The sequence below is a fragment of the Poecilia formosa genome, unplaced genomic scaffold, assembly GCF_000485575.1.
Source record: "Poecilia formosa unplaced genomic scaffold, Poecilia_formosa-5.1.2 Scaffold305, whole genome shotgun sequence".
Classification (NCBI taxonomy): Eukaryota; Metazoa; Chordata; class Actinopteri; order Cyprinodontiformes; family Poeciliidae; genus Poecilia; species Poecilia formosa.
In genome coordinates, this window is record NW_006800244.1 from 603,920 (window position 1) to 625,376 (window position 21,457).

The window sequence follows — 21,457 nt, forward strand, 5'->3', positions numbered from 1 at the left end:
TGCCATTTGCTTTTTTAAAATAGGCCAAAAACTATTTGTTTGCCAAATAGAGACATCCAGAAGGAAGGACTGTAGAGAGTTTCCTTCTGTATGTGATGCAAACCGAGTGTGGGAACTCCATCCAAGCAAGACTTAGAGTAATTTTTGCAAGTATCAATTTTTAATCTCAGATGTCAACATTAATTACTGTAGAGAGACATTCAACACACAGAAAGGTAAAGTGCAAAGTCACACTTAAAAATAAGCAGCTTAGCTTAAAGCAAATTCAGCTCTATTTTTTTAATCTTAAGCACCCTCATTAATTGTTAAAACTCTCCAAGGGAGAGCGGCTTAAATGTATTTCACAGCCCGCGAGTTACTAGAGTCTCATTCAGGTGTAACCAAGCATCGGTAGGTTAGACCGATAACAAGATTTATCAAGCTTTTAAAAGGATGCGATTTTAAAACGGCAAAAGCAAACAAGAAGATGTCATGCTGTCTATACAGACTAAAGTCCTTTTAATGAGATGATGGAGGAGGTCCGAGTTGTCTTTAGGTTGTTAAAGGTTGACTAGTCCTTGGCTTTATTTAGCCATTGAAATACATTGAAAGGGTCCCATCCAATTTTTGCTAAAATAAAGATACTAAAGGTCAGCCTCGGTTTGTTAGTTTCTTCTGTCCAACCAACATTCAACCACAATTAGACATTGACTGACATCTTTGTGAAGATACATTTTCGCCTTTCTCTCTTATTCTCATGTTGCTTAGATGGAAGGGAAGAACAACTTTTCTTCTGTTCATCTAGTCGACTAATTTTGCTCCACTGGATGTGTCTTGGAAGTTAGAGATTGGATTGGGAAAGGATGTTACACCCGGGTTTAGCACAAGCTACTGCAAGTCAAAAACCCAGTGGGCTTTCCTAATCCACCATTACCTGATAACATTGTATTCTGTTCTACTTTATGCATTCATATATTAAAAAATAAAGTTGGAGCTTGATGAACAGCTTGGAGTTCAGAGTTCAAAATGGCTGCTGCTCATATAAAATAGGATTGCTATGTGCTTCGGCGCCAGCTGTAAGCCGATAACAACATCTGTTTCTATCTTTTCTGCATTCAAACACTAAGGCAGCATGTCCATACCTATGCATTGCTTCCCCACTCCCCCTAAAACGTCTTACTTCAGATGCATTTTTTTGTATTCTGTACCAGAAAATTTGACTTCACACACGCAAGTGATGCAGCCCTTCCCCACCAGTTCCTGCGAATTGTCAGTCATTAAGCTGAAAGAATTTGATTATTTCTCCCTCGAGTTCAACATAACATAACATAACAGATAAGTATTTGTCTGTATGAAAAACTATTACCTGACAGTAATGGTGAAAACACTAAAGTAGTATCAGCCATCTCTCTTATAAAAACTCCTGTAAGCGGCATGTCTGTAAAGCAGCAGGCTGCAGGCTAGCTTCCTGAGCAGATACCTGCTAAATCAACTATAAGACTCAAAGTGACTCCATATAGAGCAAAAGATATGAGAATGTTAAAATATTATAAAGAGCATTATTAGGACTTTAATAATATAACAAACAGTTGGAGTGCAATGACTATTCATCAGCCTCTACAACTTACAAATAACCAAGAAACAGACCTGCAGGCTTTATCTTTCCAGGCCTGCACTGGTAAGATAAAGCTGCAAAAATGAGTAAAAACTGCCAGCAAATGAAGTACCTATCGATATTTCAGTTTCTCTGTCTGTGGTAAAACTCTGAGCCATTGATCTGCTGCACAGCAAGCCAGCGTGACTGAGAGGCTCTGCTGAACAACTCAATCCCACAGTGTGGCAGCTTCAGTTTTTAACCTTGTGTTAAAAAGTCTGGCATTGGTTTCACCGACACATACACACACAAACACCCAGAAGTCACACAGCTCGGTGCTGGCTCAAGGGTGCTTTGCAGCACTTTCTGCATAAGTCAAATTTTAATTTATTATTTTTTTGTCTGACAGCACCGCTGAGCGCAGAGACAGAGGAGGAAGGAAAGAGTGAGCACTCACCGGGGCAAGCACAGCCTCCAACAGACATCTTCTCACATGTTGGGCTCCTCTCTGAACGAAACAGCTGCACTCAGTCCACACGCCGCTCGCATGGGCTAACTCTGAGGAAAACAGCACAGACATAGAGGGGAGGAGAGATAAGAGGGAGTGGTGAAAAAGCAGGCCATGTAGAACACAACCACACTCCTCTCTCTCTGTCAGAGGCAGGAAGTTGGCAGCAGTGCTCAAGCTGCATCATTAATAGACATATTGCAACATGAGTGGGAGGGAAAACCAGAGAGCAGTGAAACAGGAAGAAAGAGTCTAGGCAGCGTGTGAGACTAGAGGAGGGAATGTGGATCAGAGTGAGGGCGAATGCACGTTTGAAACGGAGAATGCAGGAGGGAGGCAATTAGGGCAAAAGAGAGGAAAGAGGGAAAAATGCAAAAGGCGTGAGTGCATGTGTGGCAGTGATGCATCATCTATTTTTGCCCTGTGCTGCTGTGGGAGATAAACATACTCAGTAGGAGCCCAGAGGCAGAGGGTAATTACTGCCAAACAAACACACACACACACACGTGGACGCGCGTGCGCATACACACACTGTGCCTCATGTATGACAGATTCCCATCTCTCTTTCCGAATCCCACTCCATCTTTCTGTTTTTCTGCTGCAGAGAGAACACCAGTTTTAATCACTACAGACAGGATCGATTAAAAATGCAAAGGCCTCCTAGTGCGTAGGGACACTGGAGACCCACGGGAGGCACGGACAACGTGCGCATGCAGCATGCACGTGTGCAGGCCCAACAAAACTGCAGGTTCGCAACCTGGCTTGGCTTCAGATGTCTCCACAATTATTTAGATTATTATTTTTTTCTACTTTTATTTCTCTTTGTTAAATCTCTCTACTTTGTTGTTTAATCTCTGCAGGCTTTATTTTGTTCACGTTGTCCACCTCTCTGGTTTTGCTTGTGTCTGCCCCATAAATTCTGTTCACAAAGCCCAGACTTTTTTACAGTTTCCAACACACAAGCACAAGCACACAACTTACTTCCAGAAGTGTAATACCTTTGTCGTTGTTGTGATCTCGACAGATGACTACAGACAGTTTCATTAACTAATCTGTCACAATGTCTCTATGTTCTAAACCTAAAAACACCTGAAACTTTACCCATTTCTCACAAACTTCAGCATATTTTTGTTACTGGCCAACACAAAGTAGAGCCTAACTATAAAGTGCAAGAGTCTGGAAAGTATTACATGCATTTGTGTTCAACCCGCCTGAGTCAGTATTTTGTAAATCCACCTCTAGCAGTAATCACAGCTGTAAGTCTTTTGGGGTACATCCCCAATAGCTTGGCACACTGCAGATTAGGATTTTGGACCACTCTTTGCAAAACAGCGAAGGCTCTGTTAGACTGGATGGCAAGAGTTTCTAAGTAAAAACTTTCAAGTCATGGCTCAAACTGGTTGGTTGTAGCATATAAAACCTAATGACTCAGAGTAAGGAACGTCAACCATCCGAATTTTTCCACTGGATGAGTCCCAAATTGAAGGGTCTACAAGTTTAGCTGTTTTTTTTTTTTCTTTATTGCTCCAGTCTTTCTTGAGCAGTTTTCTGAAGTATCCACCCCTGCACACTCAATCTTAATGTTCTAACAAAACATTGGGTTGGAGCAAAGGCCTGAATCAATTGCACTTCACTTTTTTTTCTCCATTTTTTCCTGCATGAAGTCACTGGTCTTTACAAATACGACAAGGCTTTTCAGCTCAGACATAATGAAAAACTCCTGATTGCTAAATGTCTCTTCGCCACGTTCGATCTGTGCTGTGTGTAGTTGTGCGGTGCACAACAGACATCAGATTCAGACTGGATTTATTTTTTGGTAAATTTGCAACATTACAAAGACAAAGGAAACAAAATGAAACACCATTTTACAAACCAACAATTTATCAAAAAAGGACAGGCTTATATTTTCTTACCATAACATAAACAATGGAGTCAGAGCTGCCCTTGTGGTCAGTGTATAGCAATAACAATTTCTGCTGCAATGTACTTCCATTAAAAAAATATTTTTGTAACAATATATCAACATTTCTGAAAGATGATATAGTAGATATAGTGTTCTGGTACTCTATGTCAAGCACCGTAGCAAAAGTGAAAGGAAAACACTGTGTGGAAATGGCATAAAGTAAAAACTTTCACCTTGTACAAAGGAAAACGCTAAAGATTTTTAGGTATTATTACATAAAGTTTATGCACTCTAGGTAAAATCCCTTTCTGTTATTTGTGTCATCTGTTGTTTAACTGAATTACAGCAAATGTCTAAGACCACAGTATGGCGAAGAACCCTCAAACATTTTCACTTTTTGCCACTTCTTGACCCACAAACCTCAGAATATGTCCTGAGTATTTTATATGATAGGCAAACACAAAGTAAACATCAATTTTCAAGTGGGTTTGTGCTTTAGCTAGGCCATTCCAACACCTAAGCGTGCTCTGATTTAAACCCGTCTGTGGTGGTCAGCGCTAGTTGTCGTCCGGCTTGAAGGTGAAACTCTGGCACTCTGGCCTTGAGTCTTTTGCAGCCTATGATATGGTTTTCCCATTCCATTGGGACCAGCTTCCCTGTCTTCCCTCCCACAAGAAAATGCTGCCACCACCATGTTGCCAATTCTCAGCAGCAACACCCCGCCTCACCTCGACTAACCCCCCTCGCACTCTCCTGGTTGAAGCTCAGTTTAACAAACTTCAGATCCTTGTTTTCTGTCTGTCATCTGACTCACTTACAGAAGACAAACAAACGTGTCTCTGTCGAAATCAAAGCTGACAGGCACATTCCCCACACTCCGTCGCACTGACAGAGACATCACAGTTAAATGTCATACACCATGTCAGACACTGCTGTCAGGACCAAGATCCAATGAGCAACCCCTCCGGGCCCCCCTTTTTTCTCCTGTTTTTATTTCCCCTTTGCAGTCAGCGATCTTGTTGTCCCTTTGGTCTTCCTCGTTTTCTCTCTCTCTCTCTCTCTCTCTCTCTGTCTCTCTCTCTCTCTCTCTGTGTGTGTGTGTGCTCATCTCTCTCATATGTTTTGTTTTCCTGCGATGCTTGTAAAGCTGCCACGATTGTAGTTTAACATTAACAGATCCCGCTACTGTAAACTCTGAACAGCCGAATAAATAAAAGACGAGGAGAAAGGGGTACATTTCCACCGCTGCTTGTTAAAGAAATAAAAGATGAAGTGTGTGGGAAGTAATGGCAAAGGGGTATTACGATCCATTTCAAGAGATTTGAGTTGAGGACTAAACTGCCCTGTTAGACACACTCTTTCCAAGCTCTCTTCAAGGTGCAGAGATTGCTGCTCTGTCAACACGTCCACACATTGCTTGGAAAGCTTTCAGAGAAAATAATCAAGCCTGCCCCCCCTTTGCCCCCCCCCACCTCTTCCCTGCATTCGAATCCCTCTCGCCGCCGTGGGAACACGTAATAGCAGCAGCTCAATAACAATATGTGACACACAGCAAAGTGCTTGCACACAAGCTCACTGACTGAGGCACACATCTGTTGTTTTACAGCAAACACTTGTTTTTGTGCACCAACGGTCTACATTTTTTATTTTATTTTATTTTTTTTAATAAATCCCACCAAAATATCCAAAAACACTCCTGGTGGCTCTTGATATCTCTGCCACAGATGGTTTCTCCTCATGCTTTTTTTTTTCTTTTTTTTTTACATGTCCTACACCTCTTTGCTTTCTCCCTTTCTTTCTTTCTTTCTTTCTTTCTTTCTTACCTCCCACGCTCTCTCTTTCAGACACAAACATACTTAAAAATATCCGTCCTGCCAGTGCTTACCTTTGTCTTCCCCTCCCCTCCTCTTCTCCTCTCCCTCACTTGCTTGCTGAAAGTCCTCTCAGGTCACCAACGCAGCAGGTCCAGTCGAGAGAGACGGAGTGCTGTGATAAGCAGGTGCAGATAGCAAACACAAATGGAGAGACGCTGGTGGTGGTGGTGGTGGTTGAGGTGGATCTGGCAGTGTGCAAATTGGATGATGAGAAGGAAAGGAAGAAGGAAAGGAAGAAAGAGGAGGCGGTGGATGTGTGTGTTGGTGAGGTGGAGGGGGGGCCAGGGGGAGGCTTTCAGCTGCACTGGTATGAATATGACGCAGAGGCAGCAGCCAGATCCACTTCTCCTCTCCTCTCATCTCCCTGTACCCAGCGAGAAAGACGACCGTGAGGTGGGAGGGGAGGCTTGTAACCATGACAACGGCAGAGCACCGGTAGGTAGGTAGCAGTTTGGGAGAGTGCTGGGGCACATCAGCGCTCCTCTTCCTGTCTTTCCATCTTCCTTTCTTTCTCTCTCTCTCTGTCTCACTCGCAGACAGACAAGCTCACATATGTACAGCAATGTGCGTAAGCAGGCATGAGAGACGCAGATTCATCGGGACGTGGCTGATAATCGGAGGGAAAAATGTCTGGGTTTGTTATGATGGCAGAAAGTTGGAGAGCACGCTGGAAGCAATTACAAATGTGCTGCACTTTAAATCCAAAACAGCAACAGCTGGTAATGAGAATAGTGGAGAAAATAGTGTGTTGTTAAAACAAACAAACAACAACAACAACAAAAAAACAACCAATGTGATTTTCACAGCATGATGAAACACTATTGAATCAACAGATTTACACAAACATTTAAAATGTTAATGGTGAATGTGGTTTATTTTTTTCCAAACAGGAAAGAAACAATTATCACTACTGCTGCTGCTAAAAACAATAAAAGAAACAGATTATGGTATTATATGTTAGGTGCCAAAAGTGCCACATTCCAAAAAAATAAAGAATATTTATAAAGTTGAAATTGGTAATATTTAATTATGGTGTATAATAAAATGCAGAAGATTTTTTTTTTTTTTTACCTTAAATCAAACTAAACTTTTTCTGTTAGGATTACCAAAATGATTTCTATTTTCTAAATTCCAGAATAATCAGAGAGAGAATATTTTAAAAGCTTCTGCTATTACTCTTGGTAAATTTGTTCACATACACAGAGATCAGTATTTCTATAAACTGTTGATGACGACAGATGATAATGTCATGGCTTAATAAGCATCCATGTTAGTTAACAACATTGCAGAACTCATGAATATTTAAAACGAAATTGAAAACACTGGCTCTTATTGTGACACCGCGAGACGATCAAAAAATATCAGGCAGATGTCAATCAATATACAAGCATGAGAAGATCTAACCGTCACAGTTTTGAGAAGGAGAGAACGATTGTGGGTTCCAGAGATGAGTGTGTTTCAATGTGAAATGTGCACATCAATCTCAGAACAAAAGCAAAAGACCTTGTGAAGCTGCTGATTGAAGCTGCTAAGAGTATTTCTATCCACAGCAAAATGAGTCCTGTACCAAGGTACTCTAAAAGCAAGATGAAAAAGCAGATTTGCCATTTGCAAATGCACTCAGTGAAAAAGCTCTTAACTTTGAATACATGTTCTGTGGTTTTATGGAACTAAAATTGAAATATTTAGCCATTAAGCACTGCATTACATTTCCAGGGGAATAGTGGGGGGGAAGATGTTTCATAGTCTGCATCGTGTTGTGTGGATGCACGAGTAACCAATGTACTTCAGCATTTTATGTGGAAATGCTGGATCAACGTCTCAAGGAATCAGCCAGGGAAAGAAAGCTTTGGTGCTAATGGGTCTAACGCTAGATGATGCTAATGGGTCTAACACTAGATGATAGCCATACAGCTAAATTAGCTACAAAGTGGCGTAGGGGCAGCAATATAAATGTTTTGGACTGGGCTTCACAAAGCCCTGACCTCAGTCTAACGGAAAATGTGTGGATGGAACTGAAATATGTATGAGCAAGGCGACCCGCAAACCTGGAGAAATGGGCTGAAAATCCAGCAAGCCCGTATGAAAATCATGTGGAAGGCCATACAGCCATTTTAAACATGTGGTTTAAAATGTATTTCTAATTAACACTAAAATGCATGTAAATCTCCAAACTCAAACACTAAATTAATTGTTTGATCTGATTTAATCTCAGACTGAGAGGATACAGTTTCAGTGTGCATAAGATCAAGATTAAACTTTACATGTGATGCATCTAAGAGAAAATTGTGACACACACATTCATAAAATAAAAACATCAATATTTGTATAAATGCACCATTAATGCATTCCTTCAAAACACAATAAGATTAGAAAATATTTCAATCAATAATCAAAAGTTTGATTTATTATATTTAATGTTTTATGTATAAGTTACATTATAACTTCTGTGCTGCCATATGTCATGAAACATTTTAAGCTGTTGTAATGGTTGTGCAGTCAGACACTAGCATTTAATTGGTTAGCCTGCGCAGCAATTTAACTGCAGACCAATTATCTTGCCCATAACAGCATTATCCCTACTGACTGACTTTGGCAGGTAATCTCGACAAATAAAATGAATTCACAACACTCTGCAACAAGAAACTATGGAATAATTGCATAAATAGTGAAATTATTATGCAGCATGTGCGTTCTACATATAAATGTAACATTTTATCAGGACTTTTTTTTTTACTCAATTGTTTAATCATGTTTTAAACAATGATTAAACATTGTTTAATTATTGTTTAATCATTGCTTAATCATAGATGAGAACGCTATTGGAGAATGTGGAAAGACTTCTTAAATACTGCAAGTGGCCGTTGACTAGGAGTTGTTTCCACCCAGCAGAGATTCTGACGAATGGAGATCACACTGATAGACAAAGTGGTAAACCGCGCTGAGACCACACAGCTTGAGCACGTGGGCTAGAAGCTGCTGTGTGGTTTGGTTCGCCTGTAATCCATTTTTACCTATGAGACTTAGGGATTTGCCAATAGCTTCTCTAAAACTTGCAGTGCAAGTCGTAATGAGAAATTAATCTCCCCCTCCTCCCCCACTTTTGTACTTTACGCTGTTTAATCTCTTCATCTCATCACTGGCTGTTTTCTCATTGCACTTTTCATTTTTATGCTAATTGTTCTTGATGTCTTGTACTGTAGAAACAGGCACATTTAAGAGCAAACTTAGTCATACTGCTGGAAGGGTTGGGCCAAAAGTAACATTTTAACTTAACCAACATGTTTTGACAAGAAGTAATATTAACAGTCTTGATTTAAAAAGGTTTGATGAGAGATAGAAAGATTAGGGTGATGGCAAGAGGCCTTCCAAACTCAAAGACTTCAGCTAAGAGAAATCCTTAAAACACCAGAGGAGACTTGCAAAAAGCTGCTTAGCAAATGTAAAATGAGTATCATTAGCTATGATGGTAATTAATTATTGACTGGTTATTGAGAAAGTTATTATTAACTTTCAACATAACAGTTGTTATTGTATTCAATTGTATCATTACAACGATCTTCCCCAAAACTGATTTTTCTTTACATCGGTTTATCATCTGAGAGACGCCTCTCTCATTATCAGAATCAAACTTGTTGTTGAACGAAAATATTTTCAACCTAAATCTCCCCGAACAATGAACATTTAGGGGGGTGAGTACTGCCCTCCACAGGATTTTGTCTTTAATGTACAGTTTTGAATTCAGGTTTGAATGAAATGGCTCTCCATACGAATGGGGCAGAAAGTGAATCACTGCTATTTTCATTGAAAACCAAGTATGAATGTAACACTAATCCTGAGAGTAAATTATTTATCTCTGATTTCATGTAAACTCCATCAGAATGTGCACAACCTTCTATGGAAAACCACAATCTCATAGTGTTATTATTTTAAAGTAAAACCACAGTGTAAAAAATTATCTCATAATTATAACATAATTTCTACATTTGTATTATATCTTGTATTATTTTTCCCTTTTGTTGAATTCCCTAAAAGTGCTTTTTTTTCCCTTTTCCACCGCTCTGTCAACCCTGTTCTGTGTTCTGTCAAATCTTAATTTGAGATTTTTTTTTTTTTTCCAAATTGATATCTTCTTTTTTTATTATTATTCCTGCTTGATGTTTGGTAAGCTCAATAGCATTTTTGTTTTGCATAATTCTCCGTTTCCCAGCGGGTAGTCATAATAAACTATAGAAAAAAAATATATTTTAGTATTTAGTAAAATGTTTGTTGCTTAGGAAGCCGTACAATCAGGTTTGTAGGCGAACCAGGAAAGAGAACTACAAACAAACGGAAAACGTCGTCACGCGACATTTGACCCTCGGCGTCATTCTGCGTCATTTTGCCGGGATTGCTGAACCACGTGTTTCCTACCGGCTTGCAGTTTGTTCCTCCTCTGATTCACTAGTTTTTCATTCTCAAACGAGTCCCCGGCAGGGAGTGGGCATGCAAGATGGCGGCGCGGTGGGGAACAGGCGAGGAGGCTTTATTAGCGTGCAATTTGGATTTATTCCCATTGGAAACACTAGACGAGGTGAGGAACAACTTGTACTCGTTTTTTTCCCAGCGGCTGATATCTGTAGTTGGAGTTTTCTGTGTCTTTGTAGAGCGTTGGCTGTACAAGCTGGCGTGGGAAAGTGACACGTGGATGAATGAGTAGTATTACTACATCAAACAATATTTTTTTACGTCTTTTTTTAATAACAGAGCGATACCAGTGCGTTGTATTTTTCTTCTTGCAGAATTAGACCAGAATGAACGTTTTGCTGTTCTGATTTCTTTCTGAACGAGAAAGCGTTACTGGGCTACTCTGCTAGTGATAGCCGGGTTATAACTCGTAATAATAATAACAACATCTAAATAAGACATAGTGACAGCTGTGTGATATTATTAAATGCTCGCTTTGGATGACAACACGTGGTTTAGTTGCTGTCAGATGTTTATTATGAAGCTTATTGAATGCATTTTCTCTCCGTGTCCAAGCTAACGCTCACGTGGTGGTGATGATAAAAGAAAGGCAGTCCAGCTCAGCTCACATTTTTATCACACTGTGAGCTTTAAAGTGGTTCTAAGTTGAATTTGTTTACTCTATCCAATTACTACCCTGAGTGATTTAGATAGCAGCGCATTGCAGCAATGTGGCATAAGTCTGCTTACTGCAATGTGGAATAAGTCCGTTTACTTTATGACTGTAACCAGTACAGTCACAAATGGTTACCAGCACTGGGTCCTGCAGTAGCCATACCGGTTTTCATTCAAACATACTTGTGGACTTACAGCCACATGTTTATTCACACATGCGCAGGAGGGAGGGCTATCGTTGCCTTCTGTTCTCCACGCATATTGTCTTACAGTGTAAATTAAGCGTAGTAACACCTTGTGGAGTAACTCTTCTATGAATAAGGGGTCATAATTACACACTTTGCTTTGCAGATTTAAAAGGATAATAATGCAGAGATGGAGGGCCCTGCTATGGTTTGTTGTAGTGCAACACGTGGGTAGTGCAGCCTTCCTGTGGACGGAAAGTGGGAAGGCTCAAATATGTCTGCGCTGTAGATAGAAACACGTGGGTCAGTCAGTGTAGCGGGTTAATGGATTAAAATGAAAGGGTGTTTGTGTGTGTGTGTGTGTGTGTGTGTGTGTGTGTGTGTGTGTGTGTGTGTGTGTTTTCATATATGCCAAAGTGCATTTTAAGGTGTAGTAATTAACTTGCAATGGAGAAATAAAATGACACTGATACCTGTTTAAGACAATTTACTAAGCCATGCAATTAAAGGAATGTGATAAGTCTTGTAACATTTTTATTTGAGATTGTCCTGCAGCAAGTAGTTCTGTTTTAAAACAAAATGTAATTGCTTTTTATTTAAATCAGAAAAAGCACAAAAAATAAATAAATAAATATCCTGGTTAAGACAAAACACTTTTTGCTAGTTCGCCGTTAGCAAAGTATTAGGTGCAAAAAGCTGATTTTAGCTGGTTTATTAGCTGGGATAGAGTCTGCAGTTGGCAGCTTAAAACCAGACTCTTGGGTGGGGCTCCTTTGGTTTAGCAGCTCCACTGTTCAATGTTTTCACCGCACCTGAATTTGTCTGTCCTGGTAAAAAACGTAACAGTCTTTTTTTTTTTCCAGCCCACTCACCTGCAGTGTGCAGCAACAGGTAAGGGGAGAGAAAACTCCCCTTCTACGCTAATCACTGGGGGACTTTTTCTGGTATCTCATTAAAGGGTCTTTAAATCTCAAAAACGAATACGGTCGTTACAGATGACTTGATGTGTATTTATAAGCTGATGACATGATTTGCCATTTCTTTGTTTGCAACCATAAAAACTGGAGCGTTTTGTCCTCTTGTCTCTGTCCAGCCTGCAGGGCTCAGCTCTGAGGAAAGCCTCCAAAGCTACATCGACCCCTCCATCCTTTCCATCTTCGAGGACGTGCCAACGTTAGAGGCAAGACAGATCTTTACCTTTGCATCTTAAAAAAAAAAAGAAAAAAAAATGTTTGAGGCTTTTATTTTTAAAGCTCTGAATAAATAGACTGAACAACTTAAACCCAGGCTAAAGGTTTCGATGAAGACAGCGAGGCCACGCTGCTGACAGCTTTGACGGAGATACTTGACAACGTAGACGATGAGAACCTGTCGCCGTTCGACACGCTGCCTGACTCAGACATGCTGTCCAAGGGCCGGGAGCACTCTCCGGTGAGTGCATCTTGTTCAAACTCTTTGAAAATCACTTTTGTCTTTGAACATGAAACACGGAGTAAAAGGGGAAATTGGAACTGTACATACGTACCTCTCTCTCTCTCTCTCTAGAGGTAGAATACGGTCATGCAGCTTGAAACATGTATAGAGTATAATATCCCTAAATCTTCTGTTTTGTCCTGGTTGACAGTTGAGTGTGTTTCCACTCTGAGGTACAGCTAATATTTATTGCAACTAAGAGATGGGGGAAGAAAAGTCTTCCATCACTTGAGAATTCATTTCCAGCTGTACAACAGGAATGCTTGGCATTGGATGCAAACACAGCGTTCAAACTAGTTCAGTACTTCGGCTTTATTGGTCTGCAGAGAGGAATCGCTGCCCAAAGCAAACAATCCAGTGTGAGATGTATATAAAAAAACAAAACCCCAATAAAATCAGACTAATTGTTTCATAGTAGCTGCAGTTTAGAATCTAAGTAAAGTCACTCTAGATTATTGGAAATGTGTTACTGTAACACATCAGTCATGAAAATAAAAAGCAGTAATTTTCAGCACAAAAACTAAACCCACTGACTTTGTCTCACAGATTTCACATAATGACTTATGTAATTTAAATCAGAACTCCATGAAAACATGTTGAAAACTGTAATAATCAAAGGTGCTTTGTCCATGCAGACCTTTGTGTGAACATGATTAGAAGTAAGAGGAGACGGCTCTGGTCAGGATTACAGCCTAGTCTTCTGCAAACATAACTTGCATATTTCATGTTGGTTACACTCTGCAGCAGAACTGCAATCCCTCCAAAGTTGGAAGAGGTCTGCCTTATTAACAGATTTGTTATACTTGCAGCTTGCGAGACGTAACAAAATATGTATTATATGAAACATAAGCGTTTAACGATGGTTGTTTTCTATCCATTAAAAGATTTGCTAGAGCAGAGGTGCCCAAACTGTGGTGCGCGGGAAGCCGTCTGGATGTTCAACCAGACAGCCATTTGTAATCCATAGGGGGGGCCCAGAAAAAGTTTGGGAACCACTGTGCTAGAGTGAGAACCCGTCCAGTACTTACTGCTGAAACTGGAAGTTTATGTTGCTCATTTAATAATACTTCCATTCTTGACTGATTTGTTTCATTATCATTGATCATAACCATTGTAAAACAAGGATATTAAATGTGGGCGGTGGGGTTTAAATGTTTTCAAGTAAAAAATACCAAATACTCCTGTTGTAAAAATTAAAGTTAACTGAAACATAAACTTTGAAGGAGTCTAAACTGGGAGATGAAATGAACAAAAATAAGCGTTATTTTTGACCAGCCTCACACAACAAACCTCAATCCGTGTTTCAGAGTAGACATGTGGTGGAGTTCCCTCCTGTTGATTTAATTTGATTCTACTTCCTGCTGTAAAAAAAAAAAAAAAAATTAACCCAGCCAACTGCCATGTTTCCTGGAAATGTTCTAGTAGCGGGAGCATACCTTCTGAGTCCAAACGTTAATATCATTATGCTCTGTCTCCAGCTCAGGAGAATGCTGTGCTTGTCTCGTTCACCTCAGAAAGACTCGTTCGGTAGCACCAGGCCGTTATCAGGAGGAAAGGTAAACTATTCACTCATAAAAACCCTTTACAAAATACTCCAGAAGACGGATGGAGAGATTTGACTGGATGTTTTCCTTCTTGGTGCCCAGAACCTGTCCAGGATGCAAGGGGTCTGTGTCCAGAGGAGTGATGGGGAGGAAGAGGAGGACGGCTCCTTCACTCAGAGCCCAGACAGGCTAGAGTCTTCTCCAGACCCTCCAGGTTGGGAAGGCCTGCCATTGCCGCTCCCTATCCTCTTGGAGCAGGAGGGTCAAGAAGGTCTCTCGGTTAGCCTGGCAGATTTGGTCCGACACATGCACCCATACTGCATGGCCATATCTGTGGAGAATGAAGAGGGAGAGCAGATGCTGCCTGAAGGGGGAATAGTGCTTGAGGTTGTGGACCAGAGTGAAAACGGAGAACCTATCTTTGCCATCCCGAACATGGATCTGTCTTATCCTCTTCATCAGCCGCTCCCAGAAAACGAGATCAAACCAGAAGCAGCAGAAGACGAGCTGGCCGACAGTTCAGAGCATATAGTAGTCGACGATGAAGATGACGTCCCTGTTAGGAAAACCTTTGAAATCGCTCCTGCTGATACGCCAGTGGCACGTTTAGAAGTGAGCAATAAAGTCAAGAGGAAAAAGGAGAGAAAAACAACAAGCCCAGCAAGAAGGAAAAAGAAATGTAATGAGAAGCAGCAGTCTGAACTAGTAGAAGGAAGGGTCCTCAGGAGCGGCACAGTCAGAAGGGTGGTAATGGATCCCCCCAAAAAGCCTCAGACAGGCTCCGGTAAAGAAAAAGTACAGAAAAGCCAAAAGGTTCCCTCTGCCTCTTCTACACCTGAGCCGCTTCTAAAACCTGAAGGAATAAAACAAATCAAACCGGAGAAGGAAAACACCACTGCAGCTCAGGCTCCTGAAACCAATGAGAAACACGTCTCACCTCTGCTGCCCGAATGGAGCGCAACCCTGACACCCGAGGAAAGTCGGCTGACGTGTTCAGCTGCAGCTGTGAGCTCCCAGCAGCCCAGCAAAACACCGAAACAGTCAGCCACTGCCCCAGAAGAAAAAGAAAGCTCGTCATCTGCTTCCTCCGTTTCCCTCCCTCTGGTATCTTCAGAGGCCCCTGCAGCTGCTGCAGTTCCCGAGATCTCCCTGCCTGCCAGCATTACCCCCGCAGTCCCAGAGGCCAAACCCAAGCCGCTCAGCCTGGAGGAGTACAGGCGACTCCGGCAGCAAAAAAAGCCAGCTCCGGTGGAGAAACAAGACAAGAGCGTCACCAGGTGGCCCAGCCTTCCAGAGCTCCCCAAAGAGCTACCCCCTTTGCCCCACCTTCCTGACCCCAACCCCAGGGATCCCAGACGTGCAAACCCCGTGACAGCAAGGAAAGAAGTGGAGGAGGCCAAACCTGCCTGGCGGCCGAAGGGACCCTGTGCACCCCCCACCCCAGAGGCTCTGCTGCAGCCGCCAGCTTACATGATTTCTTCATCCACCAAAGCCTCACCCGCTGTTCCTGTTTCTAAGCCCCAGCAAACGCAGGAGCCTTCCAAACTGCTCCAAAATCCCCAAACTGTTCCCCCTGATTCAGCGAAAACTCCAGCTGCACATCCAGATGCAGCTGCCAAGCCTACAGAACCTCATGTGCCTCAGAGCTTTGCTCCTCCTGGTTCTTTAAAGCCTGTAGTCCAAGTTGTGTCTTCAGCAGAAGGGAGGCATTCCCCTTCTGCTTCAGGAAGAAAAGGTGAAACCGAGTCCATTAATCCAAAGTCTGTACAGGACACTAAAGTCTGCCCAGAAACCACTACAGATGTACACAAACCCACAGATGCTTCCCAGGATATGCCTGGGATCGCCGTTTCTACCTCATCAGGTGGCCCACTCGCATCCGACAGAAAGTCGTCCAAACCCGCAACCAAAGAACCAAGTGTCCAACCCCGTGCTGCCGTCTCTGTGAATCCCCATCATCACAAAAACCATTCTGCTCTGGTTGAATCTAAACAAGAATCTACTACAGCCATGAAACCACAAAGAGCCAAGAGCAACACGCAAGAGCTGATCGAATCATTCACTAGTGAAATAGGTGAGTTTGGATGCTTCACAGAGAATATTCCAGAATGTTTTATTAGCGATGCACCAATAAACATTTTAACTATTTGACTTGCCAACAGTAAAATTGGGATCAAACAGCTTTAAAAATATGTTTTCTCTATTCTTCCTGCTATTGATTATTTATATTAAGATCAGAGGGGAAAATTTATTAACATTTTAAACATGTTGAAACTGTGTTTCATTAGCGATTAGCACAGCTAGCAATACAAAATAATCAATATGTGTGTATTTGCTGGGGAAGATTCCTACAACGGATAACTCCAGAGTATCTGCACATCCTTAAAAAAAGTTTCAATTCATGCTTCTTGGTGCATCGGTAGGCTTCTCTTTTCTCTAGTATAACTGTGAGCCATGCATGCATGTCTGAAAGTTCAGTCAATGTTGCTCTGGTACACACACTGTACTTATGAGTGTAACGTTTGTGTCTTTTAAAGGTATTGAAGCTGCTGATCTGACGAGCTTACTAGAGCAGTTTGAGGAGACTCAAGGTAACCGCTCTTGATTTGCTACCATCTGCACCCGCTCTTTCTTTTTCCACCTTTTACAGTTCTACTTCCCGTGCATTAAATCTTCGTTGAGGTTGTGATGTTCAGTACCGCAGTGGGTCACGCAGCTCTACTTTAGTATCAAGCTAAAAGCAGCCAGAGGATCATTTTTCATCGTTTCGTAATGGTGACGGTTAAACGGCTCACAACGCTGCAGCGCTACGTTCGGTTGGCAGGAGTTGAACACGTAAAGGAGTCATTTCACGTCAGATGGGAGTTTACTTATGTTTTGACCAACAGAAGACAGTCAGACACGTGACAGGGTTTAGCTTTACATGACGATTTGTATGTAAGAGAGATTGGTTCTGCAGGGGGCTCCTGTGTTCTCTGCTGCTGGAATTCTGCCTTGTCTGCAGATCCATTTAACCGTCACCCTGCTGTCTTTGTGTGGGCTGATGCACAAGAGGCAGCAGATTAGAAACAACTGGTTGGGCTACGCAGTGTGTGCAGCAAGTCCGGTCAGAGCTAGGCAGTTCCGGTATGAGGTTCCCACGGTGTCGACGTAGCTTCCTATACCAACACAGATGATGCAACATTTCAGCGGTCTTTACATCACAACTTTTAAAATCCTTAGTATTTTAAGCCTTAATAATGGTTGCCAAGACATTTCTAGTCAGCACTAGTTAAATAATGAATTCTGAAATCATCTAAATCCATTTTACACCGCTTCAACTGCATGATCTCGTTGTCTCTTTCTGGCATTTGCTTTCCCAATAATGTCCATCTGCTGACACATTCGTCTCCCTGTTCCCTATTCTTTTAGCAAAAGAGGAGAAATGTGTGCCGGAGGTCTCTGGTAGAGCAGCAGCTGTAGGAAACTCGAGGTGAGTTACCCTACAGCCCTTTATGCTGCTCTGGATTACTGACTCGGTTCTAGTGTGTGGAGGTGACCTAAATTCACCTTTTGCCAAGACCTACCGCAAAAACTCCCATTTGCCGGTCCTCATGTCTAAATTGGGCCTGAAGACCACCAGAGCACTGCTAACCGAAGTGCTAACACACCGTTTGCTTTGCAGAGCTGCATCGATTCCAGAGAAAGCTGATCAGTGTGAAAGAACTAATGACCTCTCCAAGGCTGCAGGTAATTTAGTCAAAACACAATTAAGTCTTTGTTCAGCTTTTGCTTTAAATGAAAGTATAGCTTCACTTCGATTCGTTCCTTTCAGATTTAATATCCGAGCTAAAGCAGCCAAAGCACTGAGCTTATTGGCAAACATCGGGTGCTCACCATTTCTATTTTTCTCTTCAGCTCTGGCTCCCAAGACCGCTTCTCCCAACCAGATGTGGAAACCTCTGGCCCCTGTGGCTCTGCTGGGAAAGCCCAATAACCCTGAAGCTCCCAAGTCCACCCCCTCCAAGGTGATCCAGATAGAAGCCCAGCCTCTGCCCCCGGTTAGGGTCCGTAGTAAAGCCACTCCCGCTGCTGCCCCCGTGGCCCCGGATGTGGCGTGCATGGATCATGACTATTGCCTCTCCAACAAAAGTGTTTCACCTGGCGAGTCAGGCAAGCGCTGGAACATTAAACAACAATCTGTCTTCACCATTAAGCCCCTCAGGCAATACCAGTCAAGCCCACTGCCAACACTTCCACCAGTATTGGCAGCATCTCCACAGGAAGCCGCAAATTCTGTGATTTCACCCAGAACTCAAGATTGTCCACCAACCGTTCAAGCCCAGAAGAACAGAGACACGTCGGAGCAATGCTCCGTCACGGAGACTTCGGATTTTCCTCCATCCCAACAGGAGCGTGTCACAAGCCCCAGAAGGGGGCCATCAGGGAGGTCCTACCGCCGATACGTTGCTTCTCGGACCCCCAGTCCCAGCTGTAGTCCCAAAGAAAGAACTCGTGGGAGGTCAAGAAAAAGATTTTACCGCTCCCCCAGCCCGACTTCCAGCTGCTCAGATGCCTACACCTCCAGATCCCGGTCTAGGTCCAAATCTCCAGCAAAGAAAAGGTTTGCTTCTTGGGTTTGTTGATCCATCGTTAGCAAGTTCTTTCAATTTTTCTTACACCGTTTCTTACTTTTCGTTCTGTAGGTATCGACACCGCAACTCGGACAGCAGTCTAAGCTCCTCATCCCGATCCTCCTCTCGCTCTTCTCCCTCTTTGTCTCGGTCCCCTCCGCGGAGGAGGAGGTACTCGTATTCCTCCTCTCGCTCTGGGTCCTGGAGCCTCTCCACGTCACGATCCCCTTCCCCTCAAAGACAAGCTCAGTGGAGTAGAAGCAGGGGGTTGCACAGGTACTTGAGTCTTGCTTTTCTGTAGACATGTAACTTTTTCAATGCTGCAGTTACTTTAAAATAACTTATCTTCTCTTTCAGCCCCTCATACAGGTCTAGATACTGTACTGGCACGAAGACAAATGTGGAAGAGACAAAGAGGCGAAAGGAGAAAGCCATTGTAAGTTCAGAGTAAAATGACAGATTTTATGTCGAAATTAAAATATTTAACTTGTTTCTAATCTAATTGGATCTGCTTTTACTTATGTTTTTTTTCCCCCAGGAGGAGAGGCGGGTTGTTTATGTCGGCAAAATTCGGGGAAGCATGACCCAAAGAGAGCTCAGGGAGCGCTTCTCTTTATTTGGAGAAATTGAGGAATGTACCCTGCACTTTAGAGAACACGGGTGAGTAAATCCGTTTAATATTAATCGATCGCACTGTCTTTGAACCTGGTGGGTCTTGCTTGTGACCTCCTTGGCCAAGCTACAGTGCAACAGCAAATCCAAGCTTGTTCATAACTGGGGCCTCCTGGCAACATCCCCAGGCCGCCTTTTTAAAAGCAAGCTACATTCAGCGACGGAGGTCTTCTACTACTTTATGTGGACACTTTTGTGTTAAAACTGAAAAATAAATTGCTGAAATGTTGTCATCTCTCCCAGGGATAACTATGGGTTTGTAACTTACTACAACACCAAGGATGCGTTTACAGCCATTGAAAATGGCAGTAAGCTGCGTAAACCTGATGAGCTCCCCTTTGACCTCTGTTTTGGTGGAAGGAGACAGTTCTGTCAGTCCAACTACGCTGATTTAGGTGAGCATGCCAGAGGTTCTGCTGTCCCCCCCCCACACATGATTTCAGTGGTGTTATGAAATATTTCTATCATGGGTGGCAGAATATTTAACATGGTTTGTATAGTTTAGTGTTAATGCCGCTGTCGCCTCTCAATAAATTAGTATTAGTAAAATGGAACACTCTGGCCACTTTCTTTATCCCTCATTGGCCCTGATTTCTCTTCTTACATCATCTCTGGTTCAACATTGGCTGAAGATGAACAGTGTGACAGTCGTAGCTTATATCCTGGACATGTTTGTGTCTGGTGGGTCTTTGAGCAGTGACTTCAGGTGCAGTTAAAACCTTGTGAGTCTCATTTAAACTCTTGAAGAATTTTTATTTTCTCTCACACTTTTTCCTTCCATTAATTGCTTGAATACAGACCAGTGAACAGGCAACTTCTTCAGCAAGAACCTTTTGTGACTTGAGCTGCACCTAAATAATGACCCGATTTTCTGAGGAACTTAATTTTGGGTTTAGTTTAGCTGCAAGCTATAATCCTCTGAAGGAACAGTAAATAGACACTTATAGCTCAACGACCTGCGTTACGAATCTGTAGGAGTTTCACTTTTTGAAATAAGTAATTAATTTATTGAGATGCTCCTGTGAATCATTCAACTCAAAATTGAACATTGAGCTTTAAAAAACCCCAGAATAATTTAGATTTAAAACACTTGAGCTTATGCTGTAAATTCTCAGCTTGTGCTGTTATTTTTAGAATAATACAGATTCCAAATTTTAATGTTGCTGTCTTTGTGATATATTTCCCTTTTTCTTTTTAGATTCAAGCAGAGAGTATGACCCATTTCCTACAAAAGGCAAATATCATGCACTAGACTTCGACACTTTACTGAAGCAGGCTCAGCAGAATCTGAAGAGGTAACAGGAGGTCTACACCAGGAAACTGCTGACATTTACCTCAGTCGACTGATGTATCTGCACCTGCAACACTGTTTTCACATTTTGGTTGCTGAATCATGATTATTTTTGTGTTCGTTTCTCCAAGCTAACACCTTCTATTGAAGTGAAAATTTATAATGAAACTTTAAAAGAAGTTTAAAAAAAATGGAATAAATGGGAAAAAAGTGTTTCTTTTTATTTAAATGTACAATTGAAATTAAATTGTATGGAGGGAATACTTTTAAAAGTAAAAAAAGGAGTTGAGCTTCCTTGTTTTTGGCACAGTATGTAATGCATTTAAATGTACTACACGCTTGAATAAAAAAAAAAGCCAAACTAAAGTTATGGTGTCAGGTTTTTGATTTTTACATTAGTTGCTGTTGTTTTGAGTTAACCACTGATTTAAAAAAAAAAAAAAAAAACAATCTGGACACATTCCCGGATTACAATCCAATCTCCAACCTTTCATTCATCACCAAAGTTATTGAAAAAGCTGTTTTCAACAATTAAACAGCTTCTTGATGTCTTTCAATTTGGTTTCCATGCTCACCTCAGTGTTCAACACTGTGTCTATCCACAGTCTGTATCTACATAGATACAGATGTTGGAAGAACCACAGTGCTGGTTCTGTAGGACCTCAGCGCAGCATTCAACATTATTGAGAGCTGGCTTGAG

General features: G+C 41.9%; 2 protein-coding genes across 4 annotated transcripts in view; one reads left to right on the top strand and one right to left on the bottom strand.

Moving 5' to 3' along the window:
• The window catches only part of ldb1a (LIM domain binding 1a), a 22,550-nt gene extending 16,402 nt beyond the window's left edge, over nucleotides 1–6,148 (bottom strand). The window contains exons 1-2 of one of the 2 annotated variants that reach the window (XM_007572622.2): nucleotides 5,870–6,141; nucleotides 2,031–2,131 (exon numbers count right to left, since the gene is read on the bottom strand). In XM_007572622.2, the coding sequence (XP_007572684.1) occupies nucleotides 2,031–2,058 (28 nt within the window). In that variant the 5' untranslated portion in view covers nucleotides 2,059–2,131; nucleotides 5,870–6,141. Of the gene's footprint in view, nucleotides 1–2,030; nucleotides 2,132–5,869 lie in introns of both variants that reach the window. The other variant, XM_007572620.2, reaches the window with a different exon arrangement.
• On the top strand, nucleotides 5,978–21,123 carry pprc1 (PPARG related coactivator 1). Of its 2 annotated transcripts, none has more exons than XM_016660965.1 (14): nucleotides 5,978–6,293; nucleotides 12,258–12,344; nucleotides 12,452–12,595; nucleotides 14,116–14,193; nucleotides 14,284–16,255; nucleotides 16,719–16,772; nucleotides 17,593–17,653; nucleotides 17,846–17,910; nucleotides 18,079–18,784; nucleotides 18,867–19,070; nucleotides 19,152–19,230; nucleotides 19,333–19,454; nucleotides 19,710–19,861; nucleotides 20,665–21,123. In XM_016660965.1, the coding sequence occupies exons 1-14, from the start codon at nucleotides 6,003–6,005 to the stop codon at nucleotides 20,763–20,765; spliced, it is 4,116 nt and encodes a 1,371-aa protein (XP_016516451.1). In that variant the 5' UTR covers nucleotides 5,978–6,002; the 3' UTR covers nucleotides 20,766–21,123. The 2 variants fall into 2 exon arrangements, with proteins under 2 accessions (XP_016516451.1, XP_007572686.1); XM_007572624.2 differs by lacking the exon at nucleotides 5,978–6,293 and adding an exon at nucleotides 10,192–10,431.
• Nucleotides 21,124–21,457: the final 334 nt, after the last annotated feature.

Excerpts from the sequence above, each read along its gene's own strand:
- pprc1 (XM_016660965.1), top strand. The coding sequence starts at position 6,003 with ATGGAGAGACGCTGGTGGTGGTGGTGGTGGTTGAGGTGGATCTGGCAG. Across the intron at positions 6,294-12,257 it reads ATGACAACGGCAGAGCACCG|CCTGCAGGGCTCAGCTCTGA; the intron begins GTAGGTAGGTAG and ends GTCTCTGTCCAG. Across the intron at positions 14,194-14,283 it reads GGCCGTTATCAGGAGGAAAG|AACCTGTCCAGGATGCAAGG; the intron begins GTAAACTATTCA and ends CTTGGTGCCCAG.